Source organism: Astatotilapia calliptera, chromosome 9 (genome assembly GCF_900246225.1).
Source record: "Astatotilapia calliptera chromosome 9, fAstCal1.2, whole genome shotgun sequence".
Taxonomy (NCBI): domain Eukaryota; kingdom Metazoa; phylum Chordata; class Actinopteri; order Cichliformes; family Cichlidae; genus Astatotilapia; species Astatotilapia calliptera.
In genome coordinates, this window is record NC_039310.1 from 31961191 (window position 1) to 31987241 (window position 26051).

At 45.4% G+C, this 26051-nt stretch overlaps 1 protein-coding gene across 7 annotated transcripts; it reads right to left on the bottom strand.

The window, feature by feature from the left end:
- Positions 1–6353: 6353 nt before the first annotated feature.
- On the bottom strand, positions 6354–26038 carry c9h18orf63 (chromosome 9 C18orf63 homolog). 7 transcript variants are annotated; one of them, XM_026180492.1, is made up of 15 exons: positions 25983–26038; positions 25441–25586; positions 24113–24248; positions 23829–23907; positions 20262–20351; positions 20043–20154; positions 19315–19356; positions 19154–19230; positions 18779–18891; positions 17543–17639; positions 16599–16684; positions 16184–16370; positions 10136–10999; positions 9798–9881; positions 6354–7030 (listed from the first exon to the last, which is right to left on the bottom strand). In XM_026180492.1, exons 2-15 carry the CDS (start codon positions 25580–25582, stop codon positions 6908–6910), a joined length of 2232 nt encoding a protein of 743 aa, XP_026036277.1. In that variant the 5' UTR covers positions 25583–25586; positions 25983–26038; the 3' UTR covers positions 6354–6907. The 7 variants fall into 7 exon arrangements, with proteins under 7 accessions (XP_026036277.1, XP_026036282.1, XP_026036280.1 ...); XM_026180497.1 differs by lacking the exon at positions 25983–26038 and having other exon boundaries at positions 24113–24245; positions 25466–25688; XM_026180495.1 differs by lacking the exon at positions 25983–26038 and having other exon boundaries at positions 25466–25688.
- Between the last annotated feature and the right edge of the window lie 13 nt (positions 26039–26051).

The window sequence follows — 26051 nt, forward strand, 5'->3', positions numbered from 1 at the left end:
CCCCAAAATGTACTTTCAAACGTCCCTATGCAATTGCATTGCCTTTTCTCCTAACTTTGCGGTCATGCTGTGAGTCACAGGAGGGGCGTAGAGGGTCAGAAATCGGGTCACTTCATCGCCAAATCACCCTCTTCAAGACTTAAGTGTTTGCATTCTGATACGTCACTCCTACGCATATTAGGCCCCCCAAAATGTACTTTCAAAATCCCCTATACATTTGTATTGCCTTTTCCACAAACTTTGCGGTCATGCTGTGAGTCACAGGAGGGGCGTAGAGGGTCAGAAATCGGGTCACTTCATCGCCAAATCACCCTCTTCAAGACATAAGTGTTTGCATTCTGATACGCCACTCCTACGCGATTAGGCCCCCCAAAATGTACTTTCAAAATCCCCTATACATTTGTATTGCCTTTTCTACTAACTTTGCGGTCATGCTGTGAGTCACAGGAGAGGCGTAGAGGGTCAGAAATCGGGTCACTTCTTCGCCAAATCACCCTCTTCAAGACTTAAGTGTTTGCATTCTGATACGCCACTCCTACGCGATTAGGCCCCCCAAAATGTACTTTCAAAATCCCCTATACATTTGTATTGCCTTTTCTACTAACTTTGCGGTCATGCTGTGAGTCACAGGAGGGGCGTAGAGGGTCAGAAATCGGGTCACTTCATCGCCAAATCACCGTCTTCAAGACACAAGTGTTATTAAAAAAAATTTGACAGATTTTTGAGCACCATGTACCAAATAAAATTGTCTCGAGGTCAGTAAGCAAAACCAGAATTCATACATAAGGCACACTGTTGATTTTTGAGAAAATTAAAGGATTTTAAGTGTGCTTTATAGTGTGAAAAATACATTATACAGAAGAAAAGAATATATCTATATATATGGTTACCGCACATGCTTCGAATTATACCGCAATATGGATTTTCGGCCATATCGCCCAGCCCTACTTAGAAGTAATTTTCCTTTATATGTTTACTGTCTTTAGCTTATTAATACTATAAAGATAAAGTTAAAGAGGTAATACCTTTAAAAGTAAGGGGGGAAAAACTCAAGGTTGCATTCAAAAGTGGACTGTGGGGTATTTCATTTAAAAAAAATTTTATATCAATCAATCAATACTTTATTTATATAGCACAATTAAAGACCAGAGGTACACCAAAGTGCTTCTAAATAGTAAAATATGAAATAAAATTAATTGGGTATGATAGCAGAGTATATATACACTTCCCGAAAAAAAACAAAGCAGTTATTAACCTGGGAATACTATGTGAAAATAAATATTTCACTCCTAGTGTAAAAAAAAACTAGTAAGACAATAGGTTGAAATTAGATACAGATGCAATAAAAGTACAAAGTGTACATCCGATAAATCACTAACCGAAAATGCAAGATCAAATAAATACGTTTTCAACCGTGTTTTAAAAGACTGAATAGATTCCGACACGCGAATATCAGCTGGAAGACTGATATTCGCGATGAATTAATGTCATAATTAAAACCTGTCTTTGCATTTTCATATAAAAGAATGACTGCTCTGAAAAAGGTCTACTATAGCTGAAAACCCCCCAACTCAAAATTAACCACTGTCTGGATTCCTGAAACTGGTTTCTCTTCCCTTTTGTTGTTTTTTTTCTCTTCCTGAATTATAGCAACTGTTACACATAAGGTTTGCTGTCACACGTCAATAATACTTTGGTGTAATTAGATTACACCTTGGTACCCCAGATAACTCTCCTAGGTGTTAGTAACAGTCCCATAGAGTCTGAAACTTTAAGTTAAAAGGCACGCAGAAAACTCGTCCTCTGCAAAGGCTCTGACAAATGCAGTTTGAAAGAAAGTGGTTTGGCTTAACAATCATTTTAATATGCTGCCCATGCTGCACCTCTTCACCATGTTCAAATAAAAATTAGCCTCTAGCTTCTATTTAATCTCCCTGAGAGACAAACAGGTGACCCACAATAGTTCATTTATAGTTTATTACTTATTATTTATCCATATCATATAGCACCGGGCATTTCTTTTCTTTTCTTTTCTTTCTTTTTTTTTTTTTTTTACCTAAATGGACTTGCTTAGAAATGTAAGTAAAATGTAGCAACTTCCTCTTCACAAGATTACAGAAAATACAGACAGCCAGAGCGTTCTCACTCCCGAGGCGTAACATGTGGACGTTTTGTCACGTCCCGCGGCGTTCCTGAGGAACGCGAAAGGAGACCTTCGGCGTTCTTATGGTACGCGGCGGGTTATGGCTGGAATCCAGTGCAATGACGCTCCCGCGGTAGTAGACGTTCCAGACCTGTATTCCAGCCCTAAACCTAACCCTTATCCCTAGCCCTGACCATAACCTTATTCCTGACCTTAACCAGGACTTTAATGATGTTAAATAGCGTGTTTCTAAGCGATTTGAAGAAAAAGAGCGAACATGTGTAGGTTCAGTCCAGACGGTTCTCATATTTCCTCTTTTTCCGAGGTCGTCATTTAGGAACGTGGTGGGTAGCCGAAAACGTAATATGGTGACGGTTTGTCACCTAGCGTAAAATGTTACGCTTTGGGAGTGAGAACGGGTTGAGACAGCGGAGTCATTCAGTAGATCTAGTGGGAGTGATGAGGAAATTAGAAAGAAAAATACCTTCTGGCAGCTCACTGGATAGAAGCAATAAGATGTTGCAATAATAATTTAAAGGCAAGTCCAGACTTCAAGGAAGTGCTTCTAAAACACATCATGTGTAGTTGAAACCTAAATCGTGAACAGATTTATTGTACTTGGTATAAAACAGGTATATTTACTATTGTTTTCTAGGGGAAGTGTTATTTCTACTTAAAAGAAAAAGAGGAACTTAGCCCTCATTGAAATGAGTCCACAGACAATTGGAAAAAAAATATGCTCCATCGGTTGAGTATCACTAGTTTCTTGAGCTAGTAAGTTACTTTGCATATTACTGGTAATGAGAAAAAAGGCAGCAGAAGTGAGGTGAAGCTGAAAGAGTAATATGATACTATTATTTACTGCTTGTGCATAACAATGGATTGGCAGCACATTGTGAAAGAGGTTGAGTCTTATGATGGAACCTCATATGACCCCTGGATTAAGGAAGTGCCAGCCATTAGACACCTGTTCATTTATATATTTTTAGTTTTACATCAATAATTCAGTGTATTACAGTGAATGGGGATAGTTCAAACACAGAGGGTTAGCTCCTCTGAGATTATTAAACAACTTTAACGCCAAACGCAAAATCTTGAGGTTATTTCCTGGAGTCCAGCCTTTATTTCTTACTCCTCTGGGTTTCACAAGAGCGTGGATTCCCAGAAAAGTCATGAGGAAAGGAGGGAAAAATGCAAAGTCATGCTACATAAGCGCAAGCTTCACATTCTGTGGGACTGACTGAAGTGGCTTCAGTTCACGTTCTGAGCGCAGTTATCGCGAGATGTGAGTCGTTTTATAAATTTCCCCCCCGAGCCCGAGTCTCTTACCTCCTGCACTCCGTGGGCCGTGACTGTGTGGTGTGAATAAAAAAAGTGAGGTATGTGACACTAACGAACATGTAATTGTGTTCTTTAGAGTCTTAACCTTAAAATGACATTTTTTCTTATTGGTTGTGAAGTTTGCAGTTGTGTAGCCGAAGCTGAAGCGATATTTCAACAAGTGGGTTTTTCCCACATGTGAAAAAAAATCGCTTTCAGAAACTCGGAGAAAAGGATGGCTCGTTGATAATTTGTTTCCGTTTCAGTGAACGAAAGAAAGAGCCCGTGTGTGGCTTATTTTAGAGTCAAGGAAATATTTGAGAGTTTTGCTACAGCTGCAAACCAAACTCACACAGCTAACCCAGGTGGGTTAATCCCTGAAGATGGAAGTTATATGGCAAAAGAAGGGTTAGAAAACAGGTGTGACTATTTATATAAGGAAACACATTAGAGTCGAAGTGGAAGTGCTTTGCGGTTTTATGTTTTTGCCACCTAATGTACTGTGCGCCCAATAATAGGTGTTTGAGCTGAGGTGGTGAGCTGCCATGCGCCTTAAATTATACACTTCACTATAATACAAGCTTATACAGTTAAACGGTTTGCAATGTTGAAATTTTGTATGTTATTGTTCTATCCCACTGTGTTCACAGTGATTTATATCTATCTATCTATCTATCTATCTATCTATCTGTGTGTGTGTGTGTGTGTGTGTGTGTGCGTGTGTGTGTGCATGTGTGCGTGTGTGTGCGCGTGTGTGCGCGCGTGTGTGTGTGCGTGCGTGTGTGCGCGCGTGCGTGTGTGTGTGTGTGTGCGTGCGTGCGTGTGTGTGTGCTGGATCCTTTCGCAGGTCAGGTCTGACTCGGGGGATCGAGCAGAGGCTGAACAGAGTGAAAAATGATGGAACGCCTGACAGCAGTGATTTCACCTCCAGGGAATCTGACTGGACACACACTCACAGCGTGTCTAAAATAATGGAATTCCACCTCGTCCCAAATGTGCCATTGCTCAGGATAGAGTTTCCTGGTGGGGAGAGTATCAGAATGCATTGTGGGAAACAGCAGGCACAGAAATGTGGGGAAGCTCTGGGTTGAGCTGGACGTGGGCTTTTTCACACGATACAAACAGGTGTCTGCTGACGCAACGACAGACAAACACTTTTACAGGAAACATCTATCAACCATGTGACTAACTCACCCTGCAGCCACAGCAGGAAACGAGGTCAGAGGTCACGGCACAGCTAAAACTTCTTGACCTCTGAGCAATGAGTTTTCTACTAAGACACAGACCAGATCTGTGACTGCAGTGCATCGAGATAACAATAAAGCATGGAGACCGTCTGCTATCAGTGCAACTGAATGAGCTCAGGTTGGCAATTACAAGCGATCTGTCAGGCTGTGATTAACGGTGATAAACCAGCTAAAGCTGAAATCAGTTTACAGGACGACAACTGAACCACCAAATAACATACAGGCTCAACAACCTTGCTTCTGTATAGGAAAATAAGCAGAATAGAGTCCTCCACTGCAGACGAGTCACACGAGTCAGTAATCACGATGGGTTGCAGTGTGTTGGCATTTATACATTAGACGGCAATATTTGTATACCGTGAGCCCCGGGACGCATGGATCGGGTCTGTGTAGGTAGGAGCGCCCCGCCTGCAGGCGTGCTTTAGGACGTTCCCACAAACAGTCCAACCCACCGCTCTGGCAGCTCTGGCAGACGGAGGTTTATTTTGACAACCTTACTTTCACTGCACATTTGGAAGCTGATATCCAAAACACAAACACACACCGATCTCCTCCAATAACGAATGCTGCTGTGTTTTATTATTACAGTTTGGAGCAGATTCCATGTCTGCCTCATTACTTGGAGCTTTAAGATGTTTACACTGCGCAAATATTTCCCCTCAATCATCATCAGCCGTCCTCCGAGCTCTGTGTGTTTGTAACTGGAGGACAGAGATTAGTTTAAGTCGTTCCCAGGGATTTATAAAGTATACATGTAAGCACGAACACATCATGTCCGCCTGCAGGAGTCTGCCTTCATCATAGTTCTTGATTCATTCTGCACTGAAACCATTTTTCCCTGTTTTACACGCTGCACAGACCTGAGGAACGAGTGAACGCTCTGCTGTGAGGCCTCAGGCTCAGTGATGGTCATTAACACACACAAACACTCAGATCTCTGCACTTTGCTCACTCATGATGTTGTCAGTATGGACTGTATATAAGAGATGGATGCAGCAAAAACAACTTCAGCTTCAGGCCATTACAACCTTTTTATGATCACATCTGGATGAGGTCATGCCTGCTAGTTTGGACTGTATGAGAGCATCACACACACACACACACACACACACACACACACACACACACACACACACACACACACACAGGTTGGTGCAAAAATAAAATGTCCAAAGCCGCAGCGCAGACTTAAACGGTCTGTTATTAACAAGGCCGTCTATGTGGACTGACTCCCTGCTGGAGCCTCTGGTGGGCGTCAGAGGAACTGCATTATTTTTCCCAGCAGGTTGTTTTTCAGCCCCCATCATGTTGATGTGGTTTCAAACGGTGCAGAAAAGCACAGATGTTTCTCTGCTGGACAGATGTGCACGTGAACGACGCCTGTTTTGTTGTGCAGAAAGTTGTGATGTTGTGTAAAATGCTGACACACAAACAAACGCTGCATATTCTTTACTCTGCAGTCAGAACGAGACCCAGCTCACCACAACGAATCTGACGGCTTTCATACATGATGAGAGAAAAGCCCCAAACATCTTAACTCACACAAGGACGAGCACATCTGTGTGTGTGTGTGTGTGTGTGTGTGTGTGTGCTGCAAACAGCTACAAACCTTTAAAAGACAAAGGTAAAAAACAAACATGCACTCTCGTTAATAATTCGTTTTTATTCTCAAACCTTCAATAAGAATTATTACAGTGCAGTCGTGAACAGTGGTGAGCAGCTCCAGAACAAACACACCTGCTGCAGAACGCTGGTGCTTTCTGTGAAGACATGACCTTTGTGAACAGCTTGTAAAACCTCCCTGTGGCTCTTTAGAGGCTCACAGGTAAAAGACTCAGAACCAGCTGCTGTAGGAACACTGAGGACCTTCCACACAGTGAATGAACAGTTTTACAGTTAATAACCTGAACAATAAAGCAAAGTGAACACGAGTGAAGGCGTCACATGGAAGAGAAAGCTTCCAACAGTGCTTTCATTTAATCAAAGGTCCTCCTCTGGACCCGCTGTGACTTCATCTGACACCAAAATCTAACGTTGGCAAATGTTCAGCATCTCAATTAGCGAGGATGAGAAGCTCTCATCTGTCCCGGCTGATAAGATTTTACATCAAATTCTTAAAAGGAAAGCTTAGCGCAGCGTTAATACTCCAAAGTAACTCTATTAAGTAAATGCAGCGAGGGGTGAGTCAGTGTGTGCTTCAGGCCTCAGCCAGGCAGCTCATGACCTTCATCATCAGCTCCTCCTTCCTGTGTTTGGCGTTGACGTTCACGCCTCGAGCTTTCAGCCACAGCAGCAGAGTCGCAGAGTTCAGCTTGGACAACTGCAGACAGAAAGAAGGAAGAGGTGAACGAGGCGAGAGACACGACGAGGGGCGAGCGACAGAACGAGGAGTGACGGGTGAAGATGAAGAGCGATGAGAGGAGGGGAAGGAAGGAAAACGAGCGTAATGAAGACGGATGTGCCGTCACGTTCCCGTCAGCAGTCATTCCCAGCCAATTCACCAGTTTTCCTTATTTCCCGTCTCCTCCAGTGCCAGAGGTGTTAAAGCTGTCCAGGTGCTCGCTGCACCTCTCAGACACTCCTGGATCTGTCTGAGGTCACACACGTGTCACTAATAAGGTCATCTCTGACAAACTAACCAACAAACTGCGACTGCAAAGTGGCGTATTGTGCCGTGTGCTATGAACGACGCACGCTGTTTGAAAATTTAATTCTAAAATTACAAAACAAGAAATCATCCAGTTATTTATTTCTGCTTCTCAGCAGTGAAGCCGGTAATCTCTGTGTGCCGGGTCTACAACAGGCCCTCCCCCTGGTAGCACAGGCCGGAACCCCCGACCCAGGAGGCGACGGCCTCAGCCGCGTCGTATCGATGTGGAGTAGCTGCACTCTGGACCTCACCCTATCCTAGCCCATTTCAGCCACTTGTATCCACAACCTCCTCCTATCAGGCTGAGACTCTAGGGTGTTTCTCAGCTATGATGCGCCACCTGGTGGCAGATGGCTGCATAACATTTAGGACAGTAATTTACCAGCATTGGGCATCAACTAAAATTTGATTAGTAAGTCTGACACCGACCAGTGACACAGTAACGATTGTCAGAACACTAATGATGTCATTTACTGGGCTAGTCAGCCTGCACACAGAGTAGATCTATTCCCATTTTAATGGTTTAAAACCATTTGGCAACCACAGGGTGCGAGGAACAGCTGGGAGAGGGTCGAGTGCTGAACCTTCGTGGTGATTGCTTTGGTCACTAGCAGGTCAGTCGTTCATGATTTTGTTAAATCTTCAGTTAAACATCAGAATATATGATCAGTGATTTTCTCATGCACACGAGCTCACGTCAGACTGTTTCAGTCTTACAGAGATCTCGGAGCAGTTACTGTTTGAGCAAACGTTTATGTTTCCACATGAATAAAACCATGAGCATTCTATTGTGCTTCTACTGAGCTGGCGTGATCCTTTTTTATGCCAATGTTTGGATTTTGCTTTGTAAAGAAGTGAAGCAGAAAACAGCAAGGACTACAAACATGGAAGAAAAACCCACAAAACCTCAAAAATTGTGCGTTTCGTTCAACAACTCACTGCCTCTTCATCACCTAATCATCACACGTTCATCCCCAGAAAAGTTCAAACTCACAAAAGTTAGATGGAGGGAAGAGGGCACTGATGTGCAGCTCTGTCCTTAAGATCAACACATCTGAAACTGTGTGTGTCCCAGCAGGTCTGAACACCAATAAAACCCTCTCACTCCCCATGGAAAGAGCACAGATCAGATTGATGATCTAATCTAACAGTGTGACCGTGTGCAAAGGCTGAAATATCTTCAGATACTATGAAACATTGATCACTGAAGCCTCTGGACTGGATTTTAAACTGAGTCCAGACTGAAAACAGGTTCAAATGTGTGAAAATCCCCCGTGCTGGTGTAACGGAGCTGTTTTTGTGAACAATGTGCTGGCAGTGTGTAAATAAGAGTGAAAATGTAAGCGGCGTATTGTTCCTGAAAACTTGCAGGTTGGGGCTGTAAAACTGATGAATGTTGTTATTAATGTGCTCGGCGCCCTCCGGGCTCCCACCTCCTCCTGCCCATTCATCACTTTAACAGTCCTCGCCCTCCCGTGAAGCAGCGTTGCTGAGGAAACTGAGGCAGACAGTGCAGGATGCCGTGTTTGCTATTCATCACGCCAACGTACTTTAATACATCACAGTAATGTGCACGGTCCTCCTCAAGGATGTTTATGAGGAAGCTGAAGCTGTACATACAGTACAAGTGGAAATTCATCAGCCTCCTCTTCCTCGCCCTGCAGCTTCATAAACAGCACAGACAGAGGCTGCGAGGTCAGTTAGACGGCAAACTTTACCAGCCCAACATGCCGATGTACGGCAGACAGACCGGAGAAGCAGCTCCAGCTTTAAAACACATGGAGGGCGGTCCAAAACTGGAGCTCACACGTCTGTGGGCACATTAACCTCACAGCAGGTAAAACTAGCATTAGCACAGTTCACAGGTCCACCTATCTCACCATCCAGCTGTCAATCAGCGAAGACACGCCCCCTGACAATGCAAACTTTGAACCATAAGCTGTTATGATGGGGAAAGTAGCTAAACTAGTTAACTGGTTTGTGTTAAACAAGTAGAGGTAGGTAGACACCACCCATGTTTATGTGAGGTAAAATTTGTGTTTTTCTGAATGGAGTCTGGTAGAGAACAGCAAGTAGGTGAAATGCTAAAGCTGTTGTAAATATAGAGTCCACTCCAACCCAAACCGATTGTTGTCGTGTGTAAAATCTGCTCCGGCTTTAGTTTCTGTGCTGGTCTGATGACAGCTTTAAGACTGTGAAGTCTCCTCCACACAGCCCCAACAAATCAAACACCACTAAGAAGAAGACGCTAATTGTTTGTGCTTCACACTTCCCCAATAACAAGAAACGTTTGTATCCAGCTTGTTGTTAACTGGTCACATGTGAGGGTTTGTTCTCATGTTTCAGCTCATGTGTGCACTGGTGAGAAGGTCAGAAAAGAAGGAGAAAGTAAAAACAGAGAAATGGAAATGAGGAAACAGGAAGTTCATCTTCTGACCTGATTGGTTTTGACCATATTCTCCACGTCCACGTCTCCAACTGCGGCTCTGGATTTCTTCGTCTTTAGGTCAAAAGAAACTCTCTGAAACATCAAAGAAGCACAGCAACAGGTGCGTGAGGAAACACCTGAGAGTTCAGTGGAGGGGTGGGGCCTAAAGGTCACACATCACACAGATGTTTGTGGCTTTTTTGTTGGGATCCTCTGAAAGGCGAGAGGTTCAGTGCTGTTTGTCTGTGAGCCAATCAGCAGAATTACTCAAACTCTACTTGAAATTCATCTTCTGTAGGCTCTTTAAAAAAGTGACACCACCATGGTATTTATTCAGGAAGACTCACCTTCGTGCTGCGTTTGGAGGTTTCATTGTTTGAGGTTTCAGAGGACGTCTGTGTTTCATCTCTGCAGCCAGTGACAGCGTCACTTTCAGAGCTGACCTTCAGGGTGGTTTTGGAGCCGGTCTTGATCTCCGGCTTTGGAGGGATGATAATCCTCGGTTTAAACTTTGTTACAGGACTGAGGCTGGAGACGCGCTTGATGTTAGCCGGAGGCGGGTGAGCAGCCGCAGTGCTGCGGCTGAAGTGAGGGATGATGGGCAAAGGAAGAACTGGGGGGGGAGCAGCTGATAAAGAAGAAAGGCGAGGAGCAGTGGCGGGAATCTCCTTCCTATAGGAAGGCACCGTCACCCTCGCTGACCCTTCCACAGCTCCACCCAGCTGCTTCTGATTTTGGGGACGCAGCAGGGAAATGGTGACGCGGTGCGATGGACGCTTAAAGACTGGAACAAGTTTGGGAGAAGGGTTCAATGCCGCTTCAGACAAGGGAGTTGAGGAGGAGGAGTGGGAAGAGATGAAGGAGGAAGCAGGCTGGAAGACTGGGAGAGAAGAGCAGGAGGTGGAGGAGGAGGAGGAGCAGGAAGGTTGTGATTCTTGATCTGAGGAGTCAGAAGAGGAAAAAGCAGCATGTGAGGAGGAGATGGAGGAAGACGGAGGCCAGTCTCTGCCTCCACACCCCTGACTTTGTGTCAGTCTCCCGCTGAAGCCACGTCCTTTGTCCAGAAGCTCCTGAGCTCCTTCCTGCTGGGACAGAGGGGTCCAGGCTGAAGGCTGCAGAGGCTGGGGTGGAGGAGGGGGTGGAGGAAGCTGGGTGAGGACCGGCCTGATGGAGCAGGAGGTGGTCAGGTTGATTTCCAAACCATTCAACATCTGAGGAAGAAGAGGAGACCTCAGTGAAGTGGAATAATCAAAATGTTGGACTGAGAAATGTGTTAATGTTTGAAATATCGAATTAGGTTGATAATGACAGAAATGATCCAATTACAAAAATGGTTCTTCATAGTAAGTGTTGCTGCAGATTTAACATCTTAACACCCCTGATGAAGTCACACCCAAACCTCCATCCTGTTCTCAAATATGAAATTTCAAAGTTCTCAAGCAGCAGAGATGAAGATCTCATTCTCAGTCACTCATACCAGCTTTCAATCTAACAGTCACACCCCGATGAACCAACCCGGAACCACCTGGGGATGAGATGGACGCATGTATGGTTAAATGGGTGGAGGGATGGATGGATGGTTAAATGGGTGGAGGGATGGATGGATGGTTAAATGGGTGGAGGGATGGATGGATGGTTAAATGGGTGGATGGAGGGATGGATGGATGGATGGTTAAATGGGTGGATGGAGGGATGGATGGATGGTTAAATGGATGGAGGGATGGATGGATGGTTAAATGGGTGGATGGAGGGATGGATGGATGGGTGGATGGGATGGATGGATGGATGGATGGTTAAATGGATGGAGGGATGGATGGATGGTTAAATGGATGGAGGGATGGATGGATGGTTAAATGGGTGGAGGGATGGATGGATGGTTAAATGGGTGGAGGGATGGATGGATGGTTAAATGGATGGAGGGATGGATGGTTAAATGGGTGGATGGAGGGATGGATGGTTAAATGGGTGGATGGAGGGATGGATGGATGGATGGAATGTTAAATGGGTGGAGGGATGGATGGATGGTTAAATGGGTGGAGGGATGGAGGGATGGATGGATGGTTAAAAGGATGGAGGGATGGATGGATGGTTAAATGGGTGGATGGAGGGATGGATGGATGGATGGTTAAATGGGTGGATGGAGGGATGGATGGATGGATGGTTAAATGGATGGATGGATGGATGGATGGTTAAATGGATGGAGGGATGGATGTATGGTTAAATGGATGGAGGGATGGATGGATGGTTAAATGGATGGAGGATGGATGGATGGTTAAATGGATGGAGGGATGGATGGATGGTTAAATGGGTGGATGGAGGGATGGATGGATGGATGGTTAAATGGGTGGATGGAGGGATGGATGGATGGATGGATGGTTAAATGGATGGAGGGATGGATGGATGGTTAAATGGATGGAGGGATGGATGGATGGTTAAATGGGTGGAGGGATGGATGGATGGTTAAATGGGTGGATGGAGGGATGGATGGATGGTTAAATGGATGGAGGGATGGATGGATGGTTAAATGGGTGGATGGAGGGATGGATGGATGGATGGTTAAATGGGTGGATGGAGGGATGGATGGATGGATGGATGGTTAAATGGATGGAGGGATGGATGGATGGTTAAATGGATGGAGGGATGGATGGATGGATGGATGGATGGATGGATGGTTAAATGGATGGAGGGATGGATGGATGGTTAAATGGATGGATGGATGGATGGATGGGTGGATGGATGGATGGATGGATGGATGGATGGTTAAATGGGTGGAGGGATGGGTGGATGGAGGGATGGATGGATGGATGGTTAAATGGATGGAGGGATGGATGGATGGTTAAATGGGTGGATGGAGGGATGGATGGATGGATGGTTAAATGGATGGAGGGATGGATGGATGGTTAAATGGATGGATGGATGGAGGGATGGATGGGTGGATGGATGGATGGATGGATGGGATGTATGGTTAAATGGGTGGAGGGATGGATGGATGGAGGGATGGGTGGGTGGTGGATGGATGGATGGATGGATGGAGGGATGGATGGTTAAATGGGTGGATGGAGGGATGGATGGATGGATGGTTAAATGGATGGAGGGATGGATGGATGGTTAAATGGGTGGATGGAGGGATGGATGGATGGATGGTTAAATGGGTGGAGGGATGGATGGATGGTTAAATGGATGGAGGGATGGATGGATGGTTAAATGGATGGATGGATGGAGGGATGGATGGGTGGATGGATGGATGGATGGATGGATGGTTAAATGGGTGGAGGGATGGATGGATGGAGGGATGGGTGGGTGGATGGATGGATGGATGGATGGATGGTTAAATGGGTGGATGGAGGGATGGGTGGGTGGATGGATGGAGGGATGGATGGAGGGATGGATGGTTAAATGGGTGGAGGGATGGGTGGGTGCTGGTCAGGAGAAACCTTTCTAAAGGTGAATAAACGATCCTTTTGAGCGTCAGTTCCAGCCTCGGCTCAGCCTACAGATGGGATCAGTGGTCTTATACATGGAAATAAGAAGCAGCATAAATATTTCAGTTCACCCTGTGAGCGCTGAATCGATCGCTCGCACAGCTGCAGCCTGTGAATAAGAATCATCTGCAGGACAAAATGAGAAATAACTTTAATCCCACCTGCTTTATTGCACTTTATCCCTTCATCTATTGACTTGTGTGAAAGGAAAGAGCTGTGCAGAAAACACATTTATTCAAGCTTAAAGGCAGATATGCTACCTGTTGTACTCCTGTGCATGAAAGGTTTTTCGGGGAGGATTAAAAGATGTTGATTTTTATTTAAAGAAAGTCTTTTAAAAAGATGATGAAACACTTTCTAACTGCTTCGTTACAACAAGGCCTTGGAACGGTGGTTAACAGGTCGAGTTATCTTCTTCCTCTGCAAAGAAAATACATCATTTCTTTGTTCAGGGACACAAAGCCGAACCTTTCAATGGCTGCTGAGTGAAAGCACATTTCTTATATTATATGAGACCTCTGGACTTTTCTTTCTCCTTCTCTCTGACATCTGTATCATGAAAATTTATTCGCAGGATCCGGAGAGACGCTGTTCTCCTCCTCTTTCTCCTCAGCGTTCATAAAACTGCCTGTGGAGAGTTTACAAGGTGGGAACGCTCAGAAATCACTGCTTTGCCCACACCAACACTCACACCTGCTCGCCAGGCCATGACAGAAAGATCTGTGAGGTATACTCTGTTTGGAACACCAGGCTGTCCGAGCTGCTTCAAGTCCTCGTGGCTCAGATTTAACAAGGAGCTGGAAACGTTCCTCAGAGCTTTTGGTCCACGCTGACTCGACAGCATCATGTTGGTGCAGATTTACCGCCCGCATCCATGAGAATGTGAATTCCATCACATCCCGGAGCTGTGACAGGACTGAGATCTGTGGAGACCGTGTGAGGGCAGTGAACTCAGGTTCACGTTTGAGATGCTCTGAGCTCTGACACATGGAGCATTATCCTGATGGAAGAAGCATCACAAGATGGTTCACATGATGAGCAGCAACACTCAGGTTAGCTGTGGGGTTTAAATGATGCTCAGATGGTACCAAGGGTCCCAAAGTGTGCTCAAAACGTATCCCGCACACCATCAGGAGGATGAACTGCTGATAAAGGCAGGATGAGTCCATGCTTTCATGGGGTTTACACTAGAGATGGACCGATCCGATATTACGTATCGGTATCGGTCCGATACTGACCTAAATTACTGGATCGGATATCGGAGAGAAATAAAAAATGTAATCCGATCCATTAAATATTACGAAAGCACCTCACAAAACTTGTGACATGGCGTAACTCAGCTCAGAACCGTAGCACGTCTGAGAAGTATGCGTCACATGATAGAGCGGCTGTGGCGTGCGAGACCTGTCGGCGGTCTGGTGGAGCATTTGGAGCCTCGCTACCAACCCTGCATTTCATCTCCGAGGAAGTTTTCCCAGAGAGAAGTGAAGCAAGTGTGTAAGTTCACCTCTGAATGTTTGTAAAGCATTCCAGCCTAAGGCTTAACAACTAATCTCTCTCCCTCTCCTGCTGCTACTTCAATCATGAAACTGATCAGCTGATCTGCTTTTCTGTCGCGAGTCCGTGTCTCTGGTTTGTTTTTGGCCCACTTTGCACCAGAAAGAGGAAACCAGTGGCTGAACAACAGCAGCACGTTTAAGCTTGATCAGCTGTTGTTAGAATTTATTTAATATTACTTTCTACTCGAGGATCTTTTTCTAGCTGACGGCTGTAACTGTGCAGGGGCGGATCTAGCAGAGTTTAGCCAGGGGGGCCGATAGGGCATGAACAGGGAAAAGGGGGCACAAAGACATACTTTTCTTTCTTATTCTCATTTAAAATGTCGAGCTTTTAATAAATAATTATCTGAATCTGATGTAAAACGAATAGAAGTCCATTACTGTATATAGTAACTGTTAAGTCTAATATACCCCAGTAAGCTATAGTACTTTTTCCATCTGTGCAGTCTGCAGTTCTGTAGAAGAAAGAGGTTGAATCTATTTAATTATTGTGGAAAAATAATTGATTTCTGTGCTTTTTTTTTACATGTGCATTAAATTAAAGTTGATCATGTCGATTAAGCATCACGAGGCGGAGGCTGGGGGTGGTTCCCTTTTTTATTTTGCTGGGAGTTTGCAACCCCATTAGTTTGGTTGCGTAATATTTCTGCTAAGTGCTCTTTAAACTAGCAGAATAGGGAGGATGGTGCAGGTTTAAGTTTATTAGATTGATCAGTATTATTATAAATATTTTGGGAGCAGTGTATTTTACATACAGGTTTAACAGAATAGCAGCAAGATATTAAAAAAACAGTTTTATTGGTTAAAAACACTATATCGGATTCATATCGGTATCGGCAGATATCCAAATGTATGATATCGGTATCGGACATAAAAAAGTGGCATCGTGCCATCTCTACATCTGGATTTCTCCAGATACTCTCCTGTATACTTTGGTTGTAATGACTAGTTACTTGAGTTACTGCTGCCATTCTAATGTGACCTCTGATTTCTCCCAGAGAACCAGAGCTCACTGGATAGTTCCTCATTTTCATACCATCCTCGGTAAACCCCAGACATGGTTCACAGGAAAATCCCAGCAACCACGCCATGCTCATGGTTGGTTTGTGCTACAGCCAGTGCCTACATGCACTGAGTTGTGATATTTCCACTGAAAAGCAGGTGACCAGATGTAGCTTACAAATGTTATTACTGACGTCAGTTTGGATGCAGCAGGGCCAGAAAGTGCTGCACCTACAAGCTGAACAGCTCACGGCTGACCGCCACACGACAGAGCCACGAAGCGTTTGCAGCACAGTGAGATTATCCTCGTAACACACATCTATACACAGTGTGTGTGTGTGTGTGTGTGTACCTGTAAAGATCCAGCGCTGCTCAGCCGGACTGCACGGTAACAGGGCTGTCTGCTCAGATGTGCAGGGAAGCCACACACAGTCTTCAGTGTGTGCCTGACGTCAGACAGGAAGCCGCCCAGCGCCCCCTGCAGGTCGACCCGAGGACAACGCTGCACCGGCTGCAGGCGGATGCAGCTCAGAGGGTAGCTGCTCAGGACAGAGGTGAAAACTTTATCAGATTTGAGATTTTCCTTCTCACTGCAGAGCAGCGATGGTTCATGCTGCTGCTCTGTCCTTGTTGGTAGTAAAACACGAGGCTCATCTTTACTCCTGCATGTAACTCTGAGTATATCGTACTGTTCATCTCTACCTGCCATCTGACAAACACTGTAACAACACTGATTTAAATGTGGTTTAATGCGGCTCTGAGGATACCTGAAGAGTATCTCTCCCAGCAGCCTGAAGTAGACGCTGCAGTACAGCACCTCATCCTCTGCCAGCTCAGGCAGTCTGTAGCCATACTGGAAAACACAGAAACAGATCAAACTTCGTGTCTGCTCCTCAGCATCAGACATGAAGCTCCTGCAGTTTATTCAAACTGTGATATATCCCATCGTACTGATACTGTTGCTCAGAGCTGGTCAAGGAACAAAAACCTGCGTTTGCATTTAGACTGGGACGCTTGCAGTGTCGTAGTAAAGCTGATTTAGTTGGGTTTTTAACTTTATTTAAAAAGCAGTAGGTAATTTGCATCTCCTGATGGAACTGTGATGGCTCAAACACTGCTGAGAAACATCATCAAAAAGAACTTGGAGCCACCTTTATGAACCCTGTAAATATTCCCAGTATGAAGTTAAAGGTTGGAGAGCTCATACTCAGACTGTGGACTGTAATTAACAGTCTCAGACTCAAAAACTGGAACTGTGCTGTTTTTCAGGGTGGAGCAAAGGAGCACATGCAGAGGGTTGGTGTGATGAGGAGGATGTGCGGGGTAAGGTGGACATAAATATCTGTCATTTAATGCTTTATCTACTTTGGTTTAGTAAGCCAGACCATTTATAATGTGCTCGTCTGCAACACAATAATTTATTCAGAAGTCCCAAATTTCTTTGGAGCGTGTTCTGGTCCAAGCAGGTCTTTATGTGAGCAGAACTCTGACTCCAGCAGAGCGGTCTGTGCACCTTTCAGCACTACTGTCATTCCCCTCCGTGTTTCTAAAGCTTTTCTGCTTCCTGCCTCAGAGTAACCTCACATTCAGTCTGAGTCACGTTGCCATGCCAGCCTCATGTGCTCCACAGGAGATCTGTCCACTCAGCTCCTGGGTTTAAGAAGAGGCTGAGACCGTGTGTGTGTGTGTGTGTGTGTGTGTGTGTGTGTACCATGCGGTTCCAGTGCTTCTGCAGGTCTCTGTAGCTCCTGAACGGTCCATGCTTGGGCAGCTGGCGGCTGATGAAGATGACCTGACCTTTCTTCATGCTAGCACAGAGACACAAACCAGCCTGTCAATGAACACTGCAGCCGTCAGAGCCCAGCTGTGATCACACAGAGCTGCAGCTCCACCTGCTGCTCACAGCCAGGATAACACCCACTAACGTTACAGCACCCACAGGTGAAGAGAACGACCGTGACACTAACAGCACACACTGATCTGCTGACTACAGTCAGGTAATCACGGCCTTTAAAATGACGCCCACGTTACATCTGAGTGTGATTAGAAAGTAAAAGCCGTGAGCACGACACCTCAGCGTTGCTGTGTGACCACACACCCACCCTACACCTGCTGCACATACACACTCTCCTGTTTATGTGACTCACATTTCGCTCCATGTAAGTGAAGCTGCGTCTCACTGTGAGCTCATCTGTACCTCGGGACAATCACAACCTAACGTGGCTGCGAGCCGGCAGCTCACAGGTTTGTTGTTTGTTAAACAAGCTGATAAAGATCTGTTTTTTCTGTTCACACCCTCAGCTTCTCCTGCCAGAGCCCAGAGGTGGTCCATCCTCCGACAGCTCAGCTGTTCGGGCAGAATGAGGGCGCGGCATTCATCAGCTGGTTCTAAAGTTGTGGCAATCTCTGAGAGACCAATCAGAGGCCATCTCACGTGGCGCCTACGGTAAACAGAAACTGCTGTAACCTGCTGTGCAGGCAGAAGAAGCTGCTGCAAAGATAAACGATCGTACGGCGTCAGTCAGACCAGCTGTGAACGTCCCTCAGTCTGAGAGCTTCTGCTGCCAGGAGAAGCTGACACTAACGTCACCAAGACAGCTCTAAAGGCCTCCAGAACCAGCGATCTGCAAACAGGCGGCGAGACTGTCGGTTGGACGGTGTGAAAGCATCTCATTAGCTGATGGAGGCGAGGAGGTACGAGCTGAGGACGTGGAGACGCTCACCAGCGTGACGACCTCTCTGACGACATGAAGGATGTCTTCACAAATGTTCCCTTACCCTCTGGTTTGACCCAAAAACGATGATATAAAAGTCTGTGCACGGTTCTGTGATACTATCTTTGAAGAGCAGGAGTTTAATGAGGTCACATTTCATCCAAATCTTTACAGTGATGAGCAGCGGCTGTTCGGTGCTGCCTGAGTTTGTCCAGCAGGTGGCGTCATCGTACCTGGGCAGGACGTGACACCACACGGCTCCTGCGGTGGAGGCCAGGTCGACGACGAAGTCAGGGTCACTGCATAACCTCTGGAGCACCAGCGGGGGCAGGTCGAAGTCCCCCAGCTGAAACACAAACATCCTGCTTCAGTCTCATTTTTCCTCCTTAACAGCACTTCTGTGAAGGAAGACTTGACCTGAGCATTTTATTCTTCTTTAATAAACTTTAACTCAAACTAAGTTTAAGTGTGAGTTTAAATCGCAGCAGTGAGGGTCAAGTTAAAACGTTCAGTGGTTTTTATAAAAGCCACAGAGGCAGCAAACCTCGGTCTGTTCAGCTCGCCATGTTACTCACGACATTTACATAAAGGTGTTCTTGTTGTCTTACGGTGGTCAGGGGCAGTCGGACAGCGCTGGCCTCAATGCTGAAACACATGTGGGCCTCAGTGACACTCAGCTCCACGCCTAACACACACACACACACACACAGTAATGTTTAATGTGTCACTGTGTGCAGGTCACTGGGAGGAGGTAAAGGGTGAAACTTACTGACAGCGTTGAGCCTCCCACTCTCAGTCAGGAAGTCTTTTCCTGGAAACAAACAGAGAGGACAGAGCTCGTCACTGCACGGACTCTCATGTGTGCGAGCTGCAGTTTGACAGGAAACAAAAGGATCACACTTTGCTCGCCTCTATCACAATAACACATGGCAGATATTTGATGAGTTGAACCACAGCAGTACGGTTCAGTCTCAGGTGGTGATGAGCAAAGACTAACACGTGTTATTCAGCAGCTGTTACAACATGCTGCTTTTGCTTCAGTCAGATCTGTGCGCTCCATCATTTCTCTCTGACTTCAAACTCTTTGTTTTATTCAGACTCGTGGAAGGTGAACGTTTGTGTCACTTCAGCCTTGGGCTGCAAACGTGCTGAGTGACAGCAGCGAATACATTGAGGCCAGGTTGTACAAATAACGGCTCGTTTTCCCGGCTCTGCAGGAGACCTGGGCCTGTTTGCATTGGGAGGTGTCAACACCGATAATCACGTCAAGATTATCTCGCTGTCATGACGAGTGATAAGTGAACACTGTGACTGAAATGGATCAAATCAGAAGGCGCCAGAACCAGAACTACACCATGTTGGTGCAACCTGGAAAATGAACCTGATGTGGGACAGTTCATTCTCTCAAAGCCCCATTAGAGATGCAACCTTATCAAACGAGACTGCACTCGCCCAAATTAAACAAGAACAAATCAAGTTGTTCCACACGTGTCGCACCTGAGACGAGGAAGAGACCGACTTTGTTCCAGCTGGGGGACAGTCTGCTGATTAGAGAGTAGGACAGGCAACGCTGGAGGTCCCCTGGAAGCACAGACTGAGGAGAGCCCAGCTACACACACACAGATTACATTTTCATCAAGTACAACAGAGAAAGAACAGCAGGAATAAACATGAACAGTGTCAGTTATGGGACTTCACCCAGGTCTCCAGTCCCACCTGCAGACGGTGTCTGTGTCCAAACACCTGGAGGATGCCGTTCTGTAAGAACGAGGTCTGCAGGAACAGGACAGTGAGGGTGAGGTGGTGCTAGAAAAAAACAGTTTGTCAGTAAAAAAGAAGCCTGGAAGTAACAGAAGTCCCCCGAGGAGGCGGGCTTATGGCAGACTTCTGTAAACCAGCCAGTTCCTCCCTTTGGGTGGGATTTCTGCCCTGGGAGTAGGAGCGATGGGAAGGTGGTGTGTGAGATGGAGAGGTGGGCGTGTGTGTACTGAGACGTTCCAGCCCTCACCTACGGCCATGAGGTCATGACTGCAGGTGTGACGCAGGGATGCAGAGCAGCTCCACTCCAGAGCTGAACTGCTGCTTCTTCAGCTGTTACTGGTCCCAAAGGAGCTGCAGCTCATATTAAAGACCTTTGTAGTGTCCAGCAGGGGGCGACTCCTCTGCTCAAACTGTTTTCTGATGAGTTTATGGTCTCTGTCTACAGTCAGATTTTACTCAGTACGGCACAGGGAGCTTAATTTGATCAGTAAAATCAGTGACAGAGCAGGGTTACGTTGCTCAGCGACAGTTCAAGTCCTCAGCTTGAGACGTTCAGACCTGAGTTCACAAACTAGCCTGTGTTGTTTTATTGGGGTATTTTCATGCAGGTTATGGACAGAATAACACAAATACAAGCTCCGCCCTGAAATATGAATCTCCTGCACGTCTTAATGAAAATATTCATACAAAACATTTTTCATGACTTCATTGAATATATTCAAGTTACTGAATTAAATAAATCAGCTGATTCTGGTTGGACGTTTTTTCACATTTGACTGATTTCATGTCCTTGGGATTTATTTCCCTGCGTACCGGCCCCCACCGTCAGCCAATCAGAACATGAGTTGTCTGAAAAGGGTGGGTAGCCTTAGAGGAGCTGCACCAAAGCCCCTCTTTTAGATAAAGAAGGATTATTTCTGACCTTTGATTCATGCAAAGCTACTCTAGTCAAGTCCAGAATTAAAACATGGAGTAGAGCAGCTCGACTTTAACAGAAACCGAGTTAAAGTGTCATTACTGTTTATTATTTATGATCTACAGTCAGTGAAGCAAGGAGAGCAGAGCGTGAGGCAAGTGTTTATCTTAGCCTGGAACAATCTACGGGCCTGTGTGTCTCAGTGAGGACCGCGCTGAGCTGCTGACTGTGGACAGCTCCCACTGTCACAGTGGGACAGAGCTTTAGGGGCCTGAGTGAGGGTCTCAGGCCTCCGGTTACAACCAGGGTCTGCACGAGCATCCTCACAAAGACAGCACTTTACCGCTCTGTGTGTGTGTGTGTGTGTGTGTGTGTGTGTGTGTGTGTGTGTGTGTGTGCAGCCATACCAGGAATGTCTGGAATTCAGAACAACTATTTAGGTTGCGTGTCACTGCCTGGGAGGTGTCGGCACGCAATCATGTATGTGAGCCACGCACAGAGTGAAAAAGCAAAGAAGGAGACGAGCAGCTGTAACAGTGCTGTCTGTCAGGCATCAGCGTTTCAATCTAATAGATGTGCACGTTCCAACCACAACACTGAGTTTCTCCCGTTTTCTGCTTTTACCATCCACCAGGTCAACAGCGACCCGTCGCTGCTTTTGCAACATGTTTCACATCAGAGGTCTTCTGTTAAAAGCTGCGGGTGTGAAATGTTGCACAGGAAACAGCAACAAGTAAACTGTGTGTCACAGCGTCGAGCAGACCTGTGTGCTACAGGAAACTCTGCTAATAATCACGCACAAGGTAAGAATACGACGTCCAATCATTAACGGTGAGTGGACGAGATAAGGGCACATCGCGCAGTCTTTGGCAGGCTGAAGACCGGCTGACGTCATGTGCACTCACGTGCACGTGGGGAAGCTGAGGCTGCAGAGCATCTCTGACAGCTCGGCTCTGGTGTCACTTTTCCTCGATTGTGTCATTTTGTTAAAGAAAACAGGGCTGATTGGCTGAAGCTGAGCAGCTGTTATCTGTCAGTCACATCTCCTGATTGGCTGCTGCTCTGAGAAACACTCATCACTGCGAGCAGGAGGGACAAATCACATCTGTCAGGACTGATTACTATCTGCTCTGAGAGTGAGTGCCTTTGTTGTGTGTGTGTGTGTGTGTGTGTGTGTGTGTGTGTGTGTGTGTGTGTGTGTGTGTGTAAAGGCCTGTAGCGTGTGTGCGGGCTAAGGTGGCGTGCAGAGCCTGATATGTGCGTGCGGCGTTGAAGCAGCTAACAGAGTCGACTCGTGCAGTCTGTCGAGTTTACGGAGTCAAAATCTATAAAACAGTCAGAAACCTGAAGCTCCCAAAGCTACACCCGCACAAAAACATCACGCACACGCCAAAGGAAACAAAACAACCACTGCTGCTTTTAAAAGAGCTGAGAAACAGCTTCTGCTACATCAAGTCAAACTTCAATCTAACCAGCAAAGACATCGTAGCACCGCAGCTGACCAGAGGAGCGGCTGAAGCTTCACACATAGAAACGACATCAGGAGCTCTGACATAAAAGCAGGAAGTCCCTTTCTTGACCCTGAGCCCCTCCCAACAGGCCAAACTCCTCACAGTCATTTTAATGCTGAGCCCAGAGGCTCATATCTGCGATCTGTTTTGGTCCAAAACCCACAGCTCGTGGTCACAGGTGCCCGTGGAACAGCAGGTATACCCACAGATATGCTTTCACACTCAGCTCTGCATCACTGCATCAATCCCTCTCCCCCTCCACCCTTTCCAGCTGAGAAAAGGGTGGAGTTACAGTTACACCAGTGCGAGCTGGTGGTCGAGCCTCGATGAAGCCACAGAACCACATCATAAGGAAAAAGCAGAGACATTGATCCTGAGCCCATCGAACCCTCCACCAAGAAATGCATCCAGAAATAAGATCAGTTCAACCCTGGAGGGGTCCAAACACCAATAACCAGTCTGCCTTGTGAAGCAAAGTCTGCGGTTGTAGACGGACTGGACAGCGTCCACCAGGGGACACCTGACCTTCTTACCACTTGTCAGCCAGCCAACCCAACGCTGTCGTTCTGTCATCCTGGCTCGAGCTGAACTAACAGTGAGTTTTACAGAGAAGCAAAAGCACACATGAAGGAAAGCAGTGTGTTTACTCTATAAACCCAGTCTATCGTCTTTTCAGTGCTTTGGGGCTCAAATTTTAACTGAAATTAAAACCTGTTTAACTCTCTCACTCAACACCATCAGGAGTGCCGGCTTCCTCTTTAACACGGGGAATGCAGTAGCCAGGATTTACCAATCAGCCGCAGTCCACCTTAAATGAGCTCAGGCTCAGAGAAAGCACAGGCTACTGTGGATCATTGTAGTGTTTTTAACTTCAAATAAGTGAAATTTATTTTATAACTTTTCAGCTAATTACACTATGCAACATTTTCTTAATAATGGCATTTGTGCACTTTCATAAGGGAAACGACAGCAATAAGTGTCTCAGTGTTAGTTTGATATGGCAAACTGACATCAGGGTTTAAAGGTGGATGCTTAAAAGTGTAGGAGTGCGTGTGCATGTGTGCATGTGTGTGTGTGCGTGTGTGTGTTCCTTACAGCTATGACCACTGTGATATCAGCAAAGGAGTCCAGAGCAGGAGCAGCGAGAAGATCAGAGAACAGCAGAACCAGCTCCCTGTGAGAACACACATTCAATGTTATTTACACGTGTGCATCATTTAAGGTTCTACTGGCTCATCAGTGCCTGAACACCTGCGTCACACTTGTCCTCCCTCATCAGATGTGCATAAATGAACCTTTCACATGTTTAAATTAACTTTCAGCTCTGGTTGTTTGCTGTGGTGTAACACTAACGGTGGCCTGTCCTCTGCACCGTTCACCTGCAGGTCCTGATCTGTTTGCTCCTCAGCTCCTCGCCCTCATCCTGCAGAGTCAGGGTGACGCAGACCAGCTGCTTTGGGTCAGGAAGACTGAGGAAATACAGGGACTGGTGGCTGCTGCTCATCCTGCACACTGCTGACACAGGGAAATGACCAGGGTTAGCATCAAAGGGTCATAACATGAGTTCAAAGAGCTTCTGTGAGGTTCATAAGACACAACCAGACAAAATATACTTTAGATAAGCCGACAGTAACTGATTCTCACTCCAAATATGACCAAACAGACACGTTTTAGGTTTTGAAATGACAGTTCTGTCAACGTAATGATCTATTAAGTCCTTTAATTTATATTTACTTGTCAAAAGTTCCTACACAGAAGAAAAATGCTCAGATAGAAAATTTTATAATCTCCAAAAAACTGTTGGATAAAAAAATTGAAGGTAATAGAAGAGGATATAATTATAATTTAAATAAATAATAATAAATAATAGCTTAATGTTGATCCATATTTATAGTTTGAGCTTGAATTACTTAAAATCACCATTATAACCACTTAAAAACTCACTGCAAACACAATAATCATTTTTAAACATTAAGCTGAAGTTTTAAATCAGTCTCTGTCACATTTTTGTGCCTCTGACCTGAAAACTATAAAAGCTAATGCTATCGATAGGCTAGTAGCAGCTAACGCTAAGTTAGAGCTGCGCTTTTTTTTAAAGAATTGTTTTAATTTTAAATTTAAAGTTAATATCTCAGTCACTAACCTTGTTCTAATGCTTACACTACACCAAAATGAAACTTATCTTCTGTTGGAAATAGTTTTGTTAGAAAGAAGCATTTCAAAAAGCGTAAATACAAAATATAAGGTTAGCAAAACTCTCTTTAACAGTAGTCAAAGATGGGTGAGGGAAGAAGAGGAACTCTCACTCTCCTTCGTTTAGTGAAATAAATCTTTTCTATTGAAGATGGGGTGCCGTTTATATGTGTATGTTTACAAGCTGCATATTAATAACTATTTAATAAAATGCATGTTAACGACTCCTTAACAGAACAAGTGGAGCATGATGCCTGATTAATGTTTAGTCTGATTTAACTTTTTTTTTTTTGCTGCATAGTGATGAGTTGTATTAATAGAAGAACTTTGAGTTCGGGTTCGCGTGTTTTCCCGCCGTAGAGCCGCTCCAGTATCAGTCTAAATTTTCTACTCTGAATGCCAACTTATGACATAACATTAACCAAGTTATGCAGGTCAAATGGGATTTGCGACTACAACCGGATGTCCGGCTGCCCGCTGAAACGCTCAGATTAGGGAAAAAAAATCTCAGTACGTGGGCTACGTGAGAAGACCCGAACCGTTGCGTGAGAAGTGAGTTTCCTTGACAGCCGATGAACTCCGGCGAACTTTACCCTCGTCCTCGCCCATAGTCTCACTGATGATTGGCACGGGAAGAGCCAATCACAGACGACCATTATCCTGGAGGAGGGAAGGAAAAGCCAATAGCATATTAGGAGAGCGGTGGGGAGGGCGGTCTCCGCCAGTGTGTCAGGAACTTTGAGACACCATCATAAAGCAACCAGTAATAACTACGAGCACAACGGAAATTACAAAGCAGTATTTCATAATAAAAGCACAATGCAGCATAATAATGATAATAATAACGACATAAATAAATAAAACGCATAGGTTTAGTACACCAGCATATTTGCAATGAAATATATAAGCTATAGATATCAGGGCACTTATTTGAGGAATCATTTGAAGCATTATGTTACTTAACTTTAATGTTATTTTGTAAAGGTTATGAAAATAAAATACTTCAACTTTTTGCTGATAACTGCCATTCTTTCTGAAGAAGTCCGTTTCACTAACCGGAGAAGGCTTTTATTTTGGAGGCAGCAGCAGGAGGCGACACTGAGCTCAGGTGAATTCAGCAGCTGG